The sequence below is a fragment of the Microtus oregoni genome, unplaced genomic scaffold (genome assembly GCF_018167655.1).
Source record: "Microtus oregoni isolate MIOR12 unplaced genomic scaffold, Mior012 000007F_ref0000211, whole genome shotgun sequence".
In the NCBI taxonomy this organism is placed as follows: Eukaryota; Metazoa; Chordata; class Mammalia; order Rodentia; family Cricetidae; genus Microtus; species Microtus oregoni.
Window position 1 is genome coordinate 19,263,608 of NW_024543066.1, and position 17,300 is coordinate 19,280,907.

Below are 17,300 nucleotides of genomic sequence, written 5' to 3' on the forward strand. Positions count from 1 at the left end.
CCAGCTCCCACTCACTCCAGCCCTGTAGATTCTCCCTGCTTCAAGACAAGGCTGAATTCACCCTAGTATAGTGCGGCATCCCCGAGAAGGTCTGGATGCCATCTCGTCCCAGCTGCAGTGATCTAGTCACACCTCAAGGTGAAGGTTCCTCCTTGGGTGTCCTGTCATTGATGCATTGGAACTACCTTGAACCTGACCCGTGATGATGGTGTTCCCGTGGAAGGGAGGCTGCCACAACCCGTGATGTGCCCCAGCGTGGGAGGCAGTTGGCCCTTCCATGTGCTTAATGGATTTCTGCCCTGCTTTCAGAAGTGGCTTTCAAATAGGTGTGTTATGGGGCAGATTGCTTCAAAGAGTGATAAGTATATATCACATAAAACATTCTACTCATTTTTAACTGCACAACTCAGAAACATGAAGTACATTCACGCATTGTATAATGATCATCCATCCATCTCTACAGCGTTTCCATCATGCTAGACTGAACTCTACACTGATGGATGTGTGTTCCCTAGTTAACACGTTCCACAACTACCCCTAGAGAACCACCAGCTATTTTTCTGTCTCTCTGAGTCTGATTACCAGACGTACCTCATATAAATAGGAGTACCCTTTCGGCTCTTCCTCAATTAGATTAACAGTTTTAAAGTCCATCCACATTGGAGCTTGTGTCAGAATTTAATTACTTTTTAAGAATGAATACCAGCACATGGTTTGGCTATCCCACACTGTCTTTACCCGTTTGTCTGTTCGTGGACACTCAGATGGTTTCCCCACGGATGCTGTAAACTCAGCCACACGTCCTTCAATCTTGCTCTCTTGTTTTTCTGAGTGTGTATCTAGAGCTGGGCACTACTCGATCATTTGATAATTCCACGGTTAGAGGAACAGCCACACCGCTTCCCATAGCAACTGTTCCACTTTACATCCCTACCAGAAGATACAAGGGTCCAGTTTCTCCAATCTTCACCAACATGTGCTGCTTCCTAAGGACTTTTAAAAGTCATTCCAATGGGTACGGCCCAGGCTGGCCTCTCCTTAATGTCTGAAGTCAAGCATCACTTCGGGTGTTTAGCAAACATTTGTGCATCTTCTCTGGAGAAAGGCACGCCCGTGTATTCCACTCGTTTTTACGTTGAGCTTTGATACCGTGTGAAGATGATTGTCAAATGTTTTTCATCTAGTCTGAGACATCCTTACGAGACTCAGAAGCAGCGGGCAGTGGGTGTCACCTCCTGGCTGCTGGGCTTCTGCTGTGCAGCATGACACGCCTGTGGAGCATCACTGGGTACAACAGCCGATTTCCCTAAGAAAGAAGTGAGCCACACACACACTTGACTCTGCAGGACGGGGAAGTACTTGACCTGGCCAGCTCTGGGGATTAGTAGCTCTGCTACATACAGCAGCAACCACCTGAAGCCGCACACTGGCCTTACCTGGAATCTGCCTATCTATCTAGAATTCCAGGCCCGCAAGCCAGGCTGTTTTCAGCTTTTCAGTCACCTGGACCACAGCTTCATCCAGAGAGTGGTTTTTCTCAGGTCACCTCCACTCCCCATGCCCCACCCCCACCCGGGCCAGTTATACTGAACCCCTTTGGGGGAAGAAGTTGCTTGGACATCGGTATTTTTCAAAAGTGCCAAAATAACCAATTAATTTCCAAGTGCAGTCCAGTCGAGGACCCTTGGTGATCAAACACAACTCGTGACCTGGTTGGAAGCATGTGTCTCCGTTATTCTTTCTTGCTTCCTGGCTTGATCCATTGGCCCAAAGCTGGCTGCCATGGGGTGGGGTGGGATGGGGGTGGGGTGTCTATCAGGCCTTAGATCCGGGAGGGGGGCGATCCTAACCCGCACCTCTGGGTGCAGGGCATGGGCCCAGCATCCTCTTCCCTGGCGGCAGGGCTCCCCGCGCGCGCGTCCCCCCGCGCGCCGCAGCTCTAAAGTAAACACGACCGAGGGGACCGGTGCCGCCCGCTTGCTGCCCGGCTGCAGCCGGCCAGACCCATGGCGGAGGCGTTGCCGGCCTCCCCTTCGGGCGGCCGCGGCCTGCACCGGGGCATCATCCAGTGGTGAGCGGCGGGGACATGGCCGAGGGCCGAGGGACAGGGCAGGTCGCAGGCCGGCAGGGCGGGGAGCCCAGGCCGAGGGAGAGAAGGATCCCCGGTAGGTCGAGGGCGGAAGGCCGTGGGCTGTGGACACCGGTTCCCACACGCGGTCCTGCATCGGCACTGGGCTCCGGTTTTACATTCGACAGTCCCCGTGGGTCACACTTCCCTTGGGAAGCAATCCAACTTGCCCCGGACCTTGGCCTGTTGGTAGGACACCTGGAACTCAGGCAGGCGTTGGCCAGGGGAGGAAACTTTTATTGGTTTTGTTGTTTAGTTTATGGTTTTTCTCCCGGCGTGAGCTCTAGAGTGAATGTGCCTAACATAAAACAACTTTTAGCTTCAACCATGCATTCCATATTAGTTGTGAAATTCATTTCTTGGCTATTTAAATACAGGGAAAAAAATAGAAAGAAAAATACCCTCATCCCGTGGGACTAAACTCAAAAGGGTTTGTGACTCTTTATAAATGAGAAAATAATTGAAGCCAGTCCTCAGAGTGTGGCTTTATAAGGTGACTATTATATATCTGCCTACATTTTTCTTTTTGTAAGTTTTAAGAAATCTTTCTCAGGGAAAACTCCTTTTAAAGAGTTACCTGAGTAAGAAATAGAAAAAAAAAATCAGAGCTTTATGGTTATAAACAGTTACTATTTTCCTCCAAAAAGAATTATGGTCCTTCTCATCCTGAGTGAGAATAAACAACCTTACCATGTGACCAGGTTCCCTTGTACGCCTTCTCAGCAGGAAGAACCAACTTGGTACCCCAATTAACTGCTTCAGCTCACCAAAGCGTGTCTGGGGTTTTGAATTTTGCTATACAGATTTGAAAGAATGATTATAAAATTTAAAGTACTTGGGCATCCTCCTTAGGTGGCTTGGGGCCTGGGGCAAAGCAAGTGCCCCAAATCCCTTTCAGAGATAACTGATGTCTTCAAGAGGTTTAGCAGAAAGTCCAAATCAAGTCCCATGCCCAGAATTTTTAAGTAGGCGGGCCTCTGCTGACATGACCTTCAGGGCTGGGAGAGAGGCCTGGAAGACTTCAATTCACCTAGCATTAGCATTCAGAACACTGCGTGTCTAAGGCAGATAGCCATGGGATGGAAAAGACCAGGTTTCCCAAAGAGAGGGGTAGATAGATCTACAGAGAGAGCGATGACCAAGAGCCAGAGCCCTGGGGAACAGCTCAGGAGAGAGTAGGGAGGGGCCCTAACTGTTGTCAAGTGGAACGAGGGCCGTGTTCCTCCATGACTTCACCCTTTGTCTTCCAGTCAGTGATCTGTTAGGTGGGACAGCAATGATCTGTTTAGTCAAGCGGGGTCTTTCTGGAACATCAGTGCCATTATCATCTGCACATGATGAATTATTCCCGGGAGAAAAGTCGGGATGTTGGCTAGTCTAGGGGAATGGAAGGACGAGGTTTCCATTTCAGAGACAGGAAGAGACAGTCAGCCTGGGAAACATAAAAATGGGCACTGTACTGTGGGTACAGACCTTCAAAACATGGCCGGGATGGGCCTCAGCATCCAACCTCAGGCAAATACAAGGGAATTTTGGTGGCACACTGGCAGGCAGCCCCTTAACCAGTGTGCCTTGTGGTAGTTTTGCCTCACATCCTTACCCCAGAGCCACACACAATAGCGGTCAGGCTTTCCACAGCACTTTCTCCTTGGGGCTGCACTCCCAGGGGCAGTGTGCTAACACCTCCAATACAGATGGCTTTCTCGCTTCTGCTTGGGATTATGATGGAAGAGATAAAAATGGCAAACCTCGAGAAAATCAAGTTATTAAAGAAATGGCTTCTTCTGATTCATGGCTCCTGCAGAGGTTTCAGTCCAGGATCAACCGGCCCCATGGTTATGGTGTCTGCAGCAAGACACCATGGAGACATCATGGAGAGTGTCTGAAGAGCCATGATGCTAATGGAAGCCATAAAGCAGAGGGGGAGGTCCCAATATCCCCTTCAAAGGCACCTCCCCAGTGACTTAACATCCTTATACCAGTCCCACCATCCCCCTGTCATAGCACCATAGCGGGCTGTGGACAGGCTGTTAGCCTGTGGGCCTCTGGGACCAATTAACACCACACCCTCCCTCCTGCCTTGACTCCTTGAGTGGACACTGTGGTATTAGTTTGCTGCTTTACCAGGTAAATAATTCTCTGTCCTGTAGTTACATAGACCTTGGCTACAGCCTCTGAAAAGATTCATCCAACAGTACCCACTCCTTTTTAGCATGTAACTTTCCCTCCAATAAAACCCCCAGCCTTACAGTGTTGGTAACTGGAAACCCACAGTCTGTATTCCTACCACTGGCCCGAGGACAAGAGAGATCATTTCCTCTGCTGCCTGTGAGCGTCTGCTCCATCCCGTAAGCTAGAGGAGGTCATTCGGCTGGGCCCGCGAATGCACCCCGTCATGGATTTTGACAGAGTGTCCCACTCCAGAAAAACAGCTGCCAATTTCCTGTTTCTGGTTCCCCTCTGTCTCTGCAGGCTAGTCGACAATTTCTGCGTCTGCGAAGGGTTCAGTGTGCCTCGATGTCTCATGTATGAGATTTATGTGGAGACCTGTGGGCAGAGTGCTCAGAACCAGGTTAACCCAGCAACATTCGGGAAGGTAAGTATGGAGACCTCGCAGAGCTATGTCCATTCAGACGTTTGGTTTTATAAGTCGCAGCCCCACCCTGTGCGGGGCACTTAAGTGTGAAGATATACATTCAGAGAAATGTTGTCAGGTTATGTGAAGGTTCAAACACAGACGGAAGTAGGTACAGGGTTGCTGATGGTCAAAACTGTATGGGACCTCATATACGTAGACCGCTGCTGACTGCCTCTAAAGGAAGACTAACGTGCATTTGGATTCAGTGGGGTCTCTACAGGTCTAACTTTGTTCTCAGGAGCCGCCAGTCAATATCCTTCATTTGTATTGAAAATCCGCTTTCCATCTCCATGGTTTCCAGTGGTTTGGGGGACAGTTGAAGTGCTCTTTGTGGCAACCCCAACATTGGCTGAAGAGCTTGGTCTCCTAGGCTCTTACTCCTGCCTAGAAGTGCCAAACCTCCCAGAACCACTCTGCTACCCAACAACCAATGCTTCCTGCACTTCAGCTGGGCTCAGAGAACTCATTGGCTTTGGAAGTTAGTACACATATCCAAGAACTTCTTCTGAGAACACCTAATATGCAACAAAATTAGAGTATGAGACCCTCTTCATTCGACAGCTCTTATGAACAACTCCTTAAAGGCAGACCCTGCTTTAGATGCTGGGACTGCAGTGGTGAGGTTGACAGAGAACAAGTCACAGCATTCTAGGTGTTCAGGCCACCAGGCCTCGGCAGGGATCCCCGGGGTTGTTTCATTGCTCGCAAAATAAACCTGGAGGGATGAAAGCCAAGGGTCCTGCAGCTGGCCACGATGCAGGATCTAGCCTCCTGAGGCAGGCACAGAGTTCTCCCCACTTGTTGATGTCACTGAAAAGACCCTAGAGAATGGAGACGTTGGCGATCACCTGGTCTGAGTGATGCCCAGACTAAGAGGAATCTTCTAAGCACCTTACCTTGGCTGTGGACTTCATCTGAGACCAGCGTGCCCTCTCTAGGCTGAGACCTGAAGTTCAGTGAAGAAGAGCGCATTTCTGCAAAGGGGAGGGCGCCATTCCTCCGGACAACACAGCACAGGCCACGGTTTGTCGTTCGACCCGCCGAACACAGACAGATGAAAATCACTGGGCACAGTCGACCAGTCAACAACCTGCACCGCATAGCCAGGTTGATCTTAAAGGACTGGGGTGAGAAGGAGCTTGTTCGTGGGGGTCACAGAGCTGCCAGTTATGCTTATCCCCTTTCTTTGTAAGGGTCCTTATGTACACAGGATTGGCTTGCTTTAGGGTGTTCTTTGATCACTGGTGAATGGATAACCTGATGGTTAAAAAATTAATCGTTGTCATCATCATCTTGTCTGGATAAGAAAACTAAAGAGCCTAAAAGACAAAAGGACTAGATCAACTGGGGAGCTGGCTCAGGAGGAAAGGTGCTTGCTGAGCAAGCTTGGGGACCCGAGTTCTGTCCCCAGCATTCATGCAAAAAGCTGGATGTGGTGGTGCATGTCTATAACCCTAGTGAGAAGACAGAGACAGGCGGGTCCTGGGGTTTATTGGCCTCGATATCTATTATATTTAGATCTACCCTTCCAACTCAGTTCTCACAGCTGGTTCCCAGTCTTTAAGGACCATTCTGTGCTTGTGATGTGTGGTTGAATCTTCCAATGTGGCCACTGATTGTATGTAGAAAGCAACTGCTCTTATTGCCAGGCCTTTCTCAGGACTACTTTTGGCTCCTAAAAGGCCACCTTCCTGCCTATCCATATTCCCCCCTAAAAGTGGCTTCAAGAATGCCACCCAGTGCCTCCCAGTGCCTCCCTCTGCCTCCCGGTACCACATCATGCTGCTAAAGTGTGCTCAGACAAAGACTGTTTTCTTCTTGGTTTGGTTTATTTGTTTTCCATTTGTTTTTTTTTTGTTTGTTTGTTTTTTACATTTTCTTTGGGGCTTAATCCTTCTTGTCATTCCTTTTGTTCCACTGCAAATCTGTCACCAACAGAAATAAATATCTTTCTCACATAAGTGAGCATGAAGTTTGCTCTCCCGAGACTGCTTGATAGGCTGTAAATTCTCCATGAAAATAAGCAGACCAAAACCAAAGCGGGGAAACTACGCTCACGGTCCCTTTATCACCGTATCTTATGGGGGTGACTCGGAAAGGTTTTCCAGCCCACTGAGAATCCCCACCTGCTTTCATGCAGCCCAAATGTCCACGATTTCATCACTCTGAATTTTAGGGAACAGCATCAAAGACGCTGTGGAGTACTGAGTAGCCTGGCAGAGCTGCCTTCTCTTATCTGCCCACTTGCCAGTCTTCTCAAAGGGAAGTGGGTGACGTCAGCAGGGCATGATCTTTCCCTGGCTAAGACTGCAGCGACGGCTTCCTTCTCATCTCTCTGGATGGTGTCGTTAGAGGTTGTTCAGTTCTAGAAGAAAATTCTCTTCCACCTCCTTTTAAGATCTGGGGTCCGGAAATATAGCCCAGTGGGAGAGTTCTTGCTTAGCATGTGGAGGCCCTGAGTGTCCAGTCTCTGCACCAAACAGAAAGATCTTGTCGTGGGTTGTTGTTAGACGGCAGTACATTCCAACGGAAAGAAATGAGACTCCGGTGTCTGACCTCCACATTTATTTTGAATTCTTTGTCTTATTATTTCCCTTAGAATCCACTCCCCAAGATGCCAAGGCTCTAACATTAAGTTTGGCTGGCAAGTTGCCTGGAGAATAGGCCAGTGGAGAGGGACTGATTGTTGGGAATGTATCCTGTGTGCCAAAGCTGTGGCTAAATGGAGAAGGGAAGGGAAGGGGAAGAGGATATGACCACAAAGCATGTTTACAAGAGAAACAACAGAATATCCAATTCTCGCTTCCTCCCTCCTCCCCTGGGAACTGAGCCGATTCCCAAGGAGTTCCTGCACAGATGATTCGAACGGGCGTCCAGTTCGATGCGCATTCTGACCGCAAATGGTATCTTCCACGGCTCGGGGAGTTTCCGGAGGCCGATTTCCTCTGCTAAAATAACACTGGATGGATGTTCTTCTGATTAGGAAAGGATTGCATTGCTGTCATGAGCAATGTGGAAATGGAAAAGTGCTAAGAAGGGGGAAATAAATGCTGGCTGGAGCCTCCCTCTCGAAGGTATAGTCACGAGCGTGGTCCATTGGGTGTGGTCCATTTGCACACACACTTGCGTGAGCAGCAGGAGCTGGGAGTAGCCACGGACCTTATTCCTGTGTCCTTTGTCACTGTGTTCCTGGTGCTCTCCTATCTCCCTCTTGTGAACAGGCAGCAGGCCTCCCTAGAAACCCTGGGCGACAAGACAACTTTGCTTGAAATGCCCAGGCTCATACAGTGTCTGAGCTCTAATGCAGCTTCCAAATGGCCTGGTCTCCCCATTTCCCAGCTCTGGGGCACACCGCAAAGAATCAAGTGTGGGGGCCTGTTTCCTGCATCCCTGCCTCACTCAGCTGCCAAGTGTTGGTTGAACCTTTTTGGGAGGAAGGACCAAGAGGTCCTTTTAAGAGCCAGCTGGACCCTTTTTTATTAAAAATGATTTATTTATTTTTATTTTATGTGCATTGATGTTTTACTGGCATGTATATCTGTGTGAGGGGATGGGATCCCCTGGAACTGGAGTTGCAGAGATAGTTGTAAACTGCCACGTGGGTGCTGGGAACTGAACTCAGGTCCTCTGCAAGAGCAGACAGTGCTCTTAACCGCGGAGCTATCTCTCTAGCCCCAGCTAGACCCTTTGGTGATGGCTTCTTCAGTACTTGCCTTGAGTGCTTTTTCATCACATGTCCCTTGGCTTGGTAGATAAGTTTTCTGGTGGAGCCCGCTGGTGTCTGCTTTCTTCATGTTCTGCAACGATACAGGAAAAGTCTCTGCCCTCCCCAACTCCAGCTTTCTCACACATGGCTAACTTCTGGCCACAGGAAGTTCTTGGCCATTCTGGGCCTGAGCAGACAGTGGGTGGTGCCCATAGAACCAGAGCCGTAGCCTTGCTGTCTCTTTAGCCACCAAGGCCCTTCTTGTCCTACCCACGCGAGTTCTGGGTTGTCACGAGATGGCAACTGCAGTCCCCCCGCAGGAAACACTGTGAGTGACTGGACCACCCTTCCTACACACCTCTCCCAGCAGAGAGCATGGTCCATTAGTGAGAACCCCTTTGTATTCCCTCATCTCTACTTCATCATGCATGAATGAGCTCAGGCATTTTTTTCTTTTCGTTTCCTAAGTAAACGCCCATTTGATAACAAATGCCCGGGAGATATAAGCCCCGAGGCTGGGCTGTCACACCGTTCACTGTTTCATTCTTCTCTCTCCCTTTTTGCTTTGCCCTGTTGAATAGCTACGGCAAGGATAGATAGAGAGTGACATATGGAAGGATGCTGGGCTGATGCGTAGACAGACAGAAGATACACAGCTAGGTGGATAATAGGTAAGTAGATGATAGATAGATAGATAGATAGATAGATAGATAGATAGATAGATAGACAGACAGGGATGAGAGAAAGATGAAACCCCTTCTCATTTCTCGCAAATGCTCCTCCTGGAAGATAATGCAAAAGGGAGGCAGGTGGTACAAGGGAAGAAGGAGCTCGGCCAAGCCGCTCTGCAGAGAAAGAGCAAACATCACTGGCAGTGATGTGGCGCTCCCTGTTCTGGCTTCCAACGTGTCCCTACATGCAAGATTTCTCCTAGCAGCTGTGAGCCCAGAGACCATGCCTGTGGTTAACACCTTGATCAGGCAACTGTAATAGATTCCTGTGGATGAGTGGAACTTGGGTCTCACTGAACATGGGCACATCAAGGCATCTCAGCCCAGGGATGAGAATGTGAATTTAGGTGGCTCTTCTTGAATTCAGGGGTCATTCTCTCCTAAAAACCTTGGGATGAGAGAAAGGAGGGAGCCATGAAAACACAGTGATGCCAGGGAAGGAGGAAAGCCGTGGAATGATAACGGCAGCCCCAGGCTGGACCCCACAGCTGCTGACAGTCCAGTTTCGAGAGAAGTTTCATGACTCCAGTCTTCGGTGTGACATTGAAGAGAGCGGAATGCAAGACCGCACACCCCATCAGATGCCAGCGATTTCGTCTAGAAACACAGAGGATGCATGTGAATACTGAGACTCTAAATCGAAGTTTGGTTTTAGAACTGTGGTTCTCACGCTTCCTAGTGCTGCGACCCTCCAATTCCTCACGTGTGGTGATCCCCGACCATAAATTGTTTTGTTGCTACTTGATAACTGTGATTTTGCTACTGTAATGGATGGTAATGGAGAAATCTGTGTTTTCTGATGGTCTTGGGCGAACCCAATGGGATCGCAACCCACAGGTTGAGAACCACTGTTTTAGAGGTTTGTTGCTGAGGATCTAAGCTAGGACATTACACACCACAGCCTGGACAGCAAGGTTTATTTAAAATGTCACCTTTCCCACTATGGCATACTGTGCGTATCTGTTACACTCCCCTCTTCATTTGCATGTATACTTTTCATAATCAGTTATAATACTTTTATAACTCTTTGGTAAGTGTAGATAAAAATGAGTTTGTCTTCAGTTTTCAAATTGCATCTTCAAATCCGCTTGTTCCTGCAGCTCGTGCGCTTGGTTTTTCCTGACCTGGGCACCCGGAGGCTGGGCACACGAGGAAGTGCCAGGTAGAGTAATGATGTTTGTTTTGTGTTAAATGGTGAAAATGAAAATACAGGCATATCGCACACAGAATAAGCCATGCGTGACAGCGTTTACCAGACGGTGCCGTGGCTCAGACTGAATCCGTGTCTGAAGTCGTTCAGGACGGCATTTACCAGACGGTGCCGTGGCTCAGACTGAATCCGTGTCTGAAGTCATTCAGGACGGCATTTACCAGACGGTGCCGTGGCTCAGACTGAATCCGTGTCTGAAGTCATTCAGGCAGCGCTGCATTCATTTGCTTCAAAATCTTATTAAAATATGAAGACCACTAAATATATTTCAAACGTTTAGATATGCATAGTGATATTTTGTTTTTGTTTTAACAAATAAAGCTTGCCTAAAGATCAGAGTGCAGAGCTAAGCCACTAGAGGCCAGACAGTGGTGACTCACACCTTTAATCCTAGTTACTTGGGAGTCCCGGGACTTTAACCTCAGCACTAGGGAGGTGAAGCCCGGAGTGATATGTCTGGACAGAGAGAGGAATATAAGGCGGGACAAGTCTGAGGAGCAGGCCCCAAAAATCCCCATGCCCCTGCCCTGATAAGTGGTACTTTTGTCAAAGCTGGTCTCTGACAGCAGTCTGAGGTTTGGTGGAGACAGATGCAGTCTGGAGATGCAGTCTGAGAAGGCAGTCTGAGGACAGAATCACCTTTTTGGTCTGAGGATTCGGTAGAGGTAAAAGGTCTCTCTAGTGGCTGGCCACAGTTTCTCTGATCTCCCAGCTCTCACCCCATAGTTTCTCACTCCGGGTCTTTATTATTAATACCAATTAGAATTTCGTGCCACAGAAATGTGTCCACTTATTAAAGTGCTCAAATAATTACACACATAGAATAATGCCAATTGCTTTAATTATACTTTGAACTAAAATGTCTTAAGTATTTGGTCCATTAGCCTACGGAGGAGGCTGGGGCCTAAGGTGACAGTTTTAACAGGAAAGGAAATTCCAGTGCCATCAAATGTGTCCTTATCAAAATTGCCAGGCAATTATCATTGTCATTTGCTGTTTGTTTTAAATCAAGACAGGAAATCAGTGAGCAGGGACAGAAGTCAATTAGAGGAAGGACTGGCTGCCCGTGAAGAAACTGGAGACAGTGGCGAGTGCCAAGTCTAACCTTGGCAGTAATCAAGTTGAAGCAATCTGGGTCTGTCGTTAGCCTGGGCACACTGCTGTAGTTTCGCAGACTCTGCAGAGCAGATGGGGCCGTGAAGGAGTCTGCGTGAAGGGTGGTAGGACAGGAGGCCCTGCCCCAGGACATCACATTGAGAAGCCCCTTAGTAGGGCTGTTGAAATGCATCTGGTGTTGGGCTGCAGCCTCCAGTGGGTCAGTGATGCGGTGGGTACACCTAATCTGCTGCGGTCCTCACTGAGGCGAACTGTGCACACAAATCATGCACTTGGGTGAATGCTAATGGATGCCCTCTGTTTTCCAGGTATCACTATGATGGAATCTATATCAAGAAAAGTTCTTTCTTCTACTCCCATTACTGCTACCTCCTGGGTAAAAAAAGCTGTCACAGGTTAGTGTCTGTCCTTGAGTACCTTGGTCATGGGACACAAGCCTGGTTTCTTTCTCCTTCCTTCCTTCCTTCCTTCCTTCCTTTTTTTTTTTGTTGTTGTTTTTTTGGTTTTTTCGAGACAGGGTTTCTCTGTGGCTTTTTGGAGCCTGTCCTGGAACTAGCTCTGTAGACCAGGCTGGTCTCGAACTCACAGAGATCCGCCTGCCTCTGCCTCCCGAGTCCTGGGATTAAAGGCGTGCGTCACCATCGCCCGGCCTCCTTCCTTCCTTTTTATTTTCAATGATTCTCTGTGTCTTTCACATACATTCTGTTCCCACTTATCTCCCTGTCCTCTTGTATCCACCCTCTGCCCTTGCATGGCCCCCCAACCAAAAACAACAACAACAAAGAAACAAAATAAAAATAAAAACAAAAGCAATAACAAAGAAGAAACTTTTCATGGAAGCTGTAGTGTGGCCAGTTGAAACACACAGTTTGCCCTTCGGTTTGTTCATCTTGACTCTCAAGTGTTCCTTACCATGAGTCATCAATCTGGCTCGAGGCCTTTGGTTTCCTCTACACCACCAATAATGGGCTCTCACTGAGGCTCCTCTTGGGTATCCTGTTGTTGTCCTGTGTCATGGAGGTCCTGTTGTTTTGAATCTGTAGGTTTGTCCCTTTCACCGGCTCCAACAGTTCATAGACTTGGTAGATGTTGGTGTAGGCAAACTCATAGCCCTGGTTCTGGGCATGGGTGGTAGGCAGGTTGGTCAACTCATTAGCTTTCCCTCATTGTAACTACCCAGGCCAGATCTCCAGCACTGCCTTGGCTACCTCACCCCATGCAGCCTGCAGCAAGGGGCAGGATCAGTTCTGTTTTCAGGTCCTCAGCTCCAGGTGCCCCTCATTCATATCACCAGGGCTAGCTCTACTCTTTTTCCAGGCAAGATACAAGGCCCTCTCTCCTGATTCCTGTAGGGGGCATATGAGATGGGGGGCAGGGCCAGCTCTCATGCCCTCAGGGCTGGATCATCTCTGACCCAGACAGCAGGGTCAGCTCTAGTGTGCTGCCCAGGTAGGGTGCAGGGCCCACTCTCCCGTGTGCTGCAGCTGGTGTGGGGCAGGGCTAGTTTTCTCACTCTTGTGACCCCAGGGCCAGCTTTCACCCCTGCCAGTCTTGTTTCTTTGAAAATCATTCCAGTTTTAGTTGTACCTAACTGATTTGTGGGCTGTTCTACCTCAAGTCCTTTTGGAGGGCAGAAACAACATAACATGTAGCTAACACACCTTTTCAGCCTTTGGCAATGTTATTGGCCAGAGATCCATTTCTGGTTGACTTCTGTGATTCATTCTAGCCATTTCTTAGCCACCCAAGCCATTTCTGGTTAAGTCTCCCTAGAAGCATCCATTGCCTTCAGGACTCCATGTGTCCCCTCTTGCACACTGTGCTTTCCTTTAACCTCTGCGCTTCCCAGTGAGTAGAGGCTGTCAGTCTCGCCAGCCAACAGGAGCCTCTTACCTTTAATCTTTCACTAATCCTTCACTCCACAAGGATGTTGCTTCATCTCATGATCTCCGGTCCTTTCCCTGCCCACTGCCTAGGAAGCCCTCTCTGGCTGCGTGCCAGGCATTCCCATGGAGATGGCCCATGGGAACTTCACACTCAGGGTGTGGAAACTTCAACTTAGAACCTCCCTGAAAATTGCCTCCACTTCTTGACTTTCCATTTGTGACAACACTCAGTCATCCTAAGCCACCACTGACTCCATGAAAGCCTTGTTCATTCTTCCCCTTTGAGATATTGATATTTCGTGTAAACCCTTGTCATTCTGCTTAGAGAGTGGTTATGGGCTCCACATCTACGGATTGAGCCATGCTAAAGGTTCACCATCCTCAGAGTCAACCAAACCGAGGCCTTGTGCTTGGCAGTTAAGTCTGTGGTCTTCATATCTGTCCTATGACAGACATCTCATCCTATGACCGTATCCCAAATAATGCAGCCTGAGAGTCCTTGCACAACACATAGCACTGCTTTCGGCATTATGTAATCTAGAGATGGCTCAAAGCATATTTGAGGAGTCACGCTCTTTGCAGACACTCATAGAAAGGATTTGAGCATCGGAGGAGGTCTGGGGCTGGTCCCCTGTGGATGCTGAGGGACAGCTAGATTCCCATGGAGCTCATATGGCCGCCCTCTTCTCAGTCCCCCCTTACTCCAAACATCCTAATTTGCCTGCCTCTTCCCTTCCCAGAAGCACCTAAGGTAAAGACCACCCACTAGGCACTGCTGGCAGCCTTCCAATCCTGCTTCCTTTTCTGAGCATACTTCATATTCCTTTATAATATAAGACTTACTGTCAGCCATACTCACCTTCCTGTGACCGTGGTGTGCATGGCTCTATCTTGTTCTAATCATCCGGGCCTTCCACAATCCCGCTCCTCATTCTCTGCTGGGGTCCTCTTGAACCCACCATTCCTGATGGCATCAGGGGGACCATCCTCAGCGGTGCCAGCTCCAGGGAAGCTTCCTGCCCCCACATTTCCACACAGCTCATAGACTCTCTACCCAGCCAGCATTTCTGCTCTGCTCATTAGCTGTCTACCGGACCTTCACTTGGCACAAATAGGTGGTTGTGCACCCGAGAAACCAAGGGCAATTTCTTTTTGATCTATTGCACGGTATCATCAGCATCTTCAGCATCATCAGCATCCCACTCACTCCCAAAGTCCTCTAGCTTTGACAGTAACAAGGTTGTATGAGGGGCCCCTGGAGAGTGGCTGCTTAGCCTGTAATGCAGATGAGACATGGCCCCTTCCCACTGCTTGCTTAATAAGAGAACCGAGATGCATGTTTAATGTGATTCACATATGATGTAAGTGTCAGAAATGTACTAGGTCCCAGTGAGAAGGGGAACAGACATTCTGACAGGAGGTGATGGAGGAGTGATGGGGGACTTGGACTTCACGCTGAGCCATGAAGGTCAGACAGGTTAGGACTCTGACAGGTGAAGAGGGAGAGAGCAGCAAGCAGGGCTTCTGTGGAGGAGAAGGAGGGATGGGAAAGCTTGGGCACCCTGCTGTGCAGCTGTGGAGCCTGGCAGAAGATGACACTGGGAGGCTGGGGCTGCCGTGGTCCAGGGGTCTCCTGAGAGACTGTGTGGTCTCATGATTAGAGTCTTCACAGTAGCAGAACCACCTCGATGGTCCAGGGGTCTCCTGAGAGACTGTGTGGGATCACGATTAGAGTCTTCACAGCAGCAGAACCCCGGAGCTTCGCCTGTTTCTACTGTGCTGTGGTTTGAATACTTGTGTCCCACCAAAACTCAAGATGAACTAAATCCCCAGTGTAATAGTGTTAGGAGTTGGAGCCTCAAGCACACCTAGGCACACACATCTACACACAGATCTGCGCACACAAACAAACATGGTGTGTGGGGGGTGATCTTTATGAGTGATTGAAACCATAAGGACAATGCCCTCATGAATGACATTCTGCCCTCATGCCACAGTTTGGCCCATTTATCTCTTGTGCTTTGTAAGAATAGAGCATCTGTCCCTCTTGCTCCTCTGGCATTCACTGTGGAGGTATATAGAACACGGTACCATCTTAGAGCCTTAGAACCAGAGAGGGAGCCTCTGCCAGACCCTGGATCTGCTAGTGCCACCACCGGACTTCTCAGCCCCTTGATCTGTAAGAGAGAAACTTCTTTTGTTCATATGTTACTTCACTGATGGTGCTTTGTCGTAGCTGCAGGGACAGAGATGTGTCCCCAGTCAGTGCAAGTACTGGGACAGTTGCTGAAGAAGTGAAGACTAGAAAGTGAGGGTTCAGCAGGCTAAACCGGGTGAGAGAGGGATGGGTACCTGGGCCCCACAGTCATCAGACGTGTGCTCACCAGCCAGGAACCATTCAGAAGATCTGAGACCAGCTTCTTAGGACTGACAGCCAGCAGACTCCATGTTGAAAGAAAGGAAGAGAAATGGCATAGCTGAGCATGCCCACAAGCCTTAAGATCAACTTCAAATACAGTCATCATGTCCCTCAACCTTCCTGATGCTGTGACCCTTTAATACAGTCCCTCGTGTTGTGGTGACCCCCAACCATAGCATCATTTTCATTGCTACTTTATAGCTGTTATTCTGCTACTCTTTTTTTTTTTTTTTTTCGAAACAGGGTTTCTCTGTAGCTTTGGAGCCTGTCCTGGAACTAGCTCTTGTAGACCAGGCTGGTCTCGAACTCACAGAGATCCGCCTGCCTCTGCCTCCCTAGTGCTGGGATTAAAGGCGTGCGCCACCACCGCCCAGCTTATTCTGCTACTCTTATGAATCATATTGTAAATGTAAATGCCTATATTTTCCAGCAGTCTTAGGTGGTCCCTGTGAAAGGGTCGTTCAACCCCCAAAGTTGTCTCAACCCACAGGTTGAGAACTGATAAGAGAGGGGTAACATTTAACAGAAACCCCACATGCAAAAGAAAAATGAACGTCAACACAAACCTTACAACTTTGATGAAACTTAACTCAAGAAGGGTCAGAGGCTTAAACCTAAAATAGAAGGATAAGAATAAAGCTATACCAGGCGTGATGGCACACATCTTTAATCCCAGTACTCAAGAGGCAGGGGCAGTCAGATGTCCATGAGTTCGAGGCCAAACTGGTCTATATATAGTGAGTTCCAGGACATCCAGGGTTATGTAGAAAGACCCTGTCTCAACCTCCACAAAAGAATAAGGCTGTACCCCAGCTAGTAGGGAGGCTGAGGTTCCCAATTGTTCAAGAGTTTGAGATTGTACTAGGTAATATTTGCAAAATTGTAGCACAAAATTAACAACAAAAGGCAAATAAATAAAATATAGGAATATTAAATTTAAAAAGTAGATTAAGCTTAATGGGTCCTTATGGCTAGGCAGAAAGTTCCAAGGCTTAGTCCCACATGCATGAACCCTAAAATGAAAAACTTAGTTGAGCTTTTTCAAAAGTCCTGAAAAGGGGGATAGAAAAGACACAGAAAGAAAACATTTGCAATGCACACGGCTGTCAGATGACCAGAATCTAGAATTTAGAAAGAGCACGTAAAACTCAATAGTATGAAAACTCAAAAACAATCCTATTAGACAAAAGGCAAACAAACACCCCACACAGCTAGCCCCTTCTGCTGTGAGCTGTGCCTACACACCTGTGGGAGGAACGGAACTAGAAAGACCAAATCCTACTGACGGTGCAGAGAACGCGGGCTGTTCCCACATCTCTGGTGGGAATATAAAACAATTAGTCACCCTACAAAATGGTTTGGCAGGTTTTCATAAAAACCTGGCACGTGAGGACTGTCTAAGCGTCCATCGATCTCCGAGACATTTGTCCCTGAGAAATGAAACCTCCTATCCATGTGCAACCCCG

The 17,300-nt window shown here is 48.5% G+C and overlaps 1 protein-coding gene across 1 annotated transcript in view; it reads left to right on the forward strand.

The window, feature by feature from the left end:
• The first annotated feature begins 2,006 nt into the window (after positions 1–2,006).
• The window catches only part of Rfx8 (regulatory factor X8), a 58,312-nt gene continuing 43,018 nt past the window's right edge, over positions 2,007–17,300 (forward strand). The window contains exons 1-4 of the mRNA XM_041656650.1: positions 2,007–2,071; positions 4,601–4,724; positions 10,304–10,365; positions 11,838–11,924. Coding sequence (XP_041512584.1) covers positions 2,007–2,071; positions 4,601–4,724; positions 10,304–10,365; positions 11,838–11,924 — 338 coding nt within the window. The remainder of the gene's footprint in view (positions 2,072–4,600; positions 4,725–10,303; positions 10,366–11,837; positions 11,925–17,300) is intronic.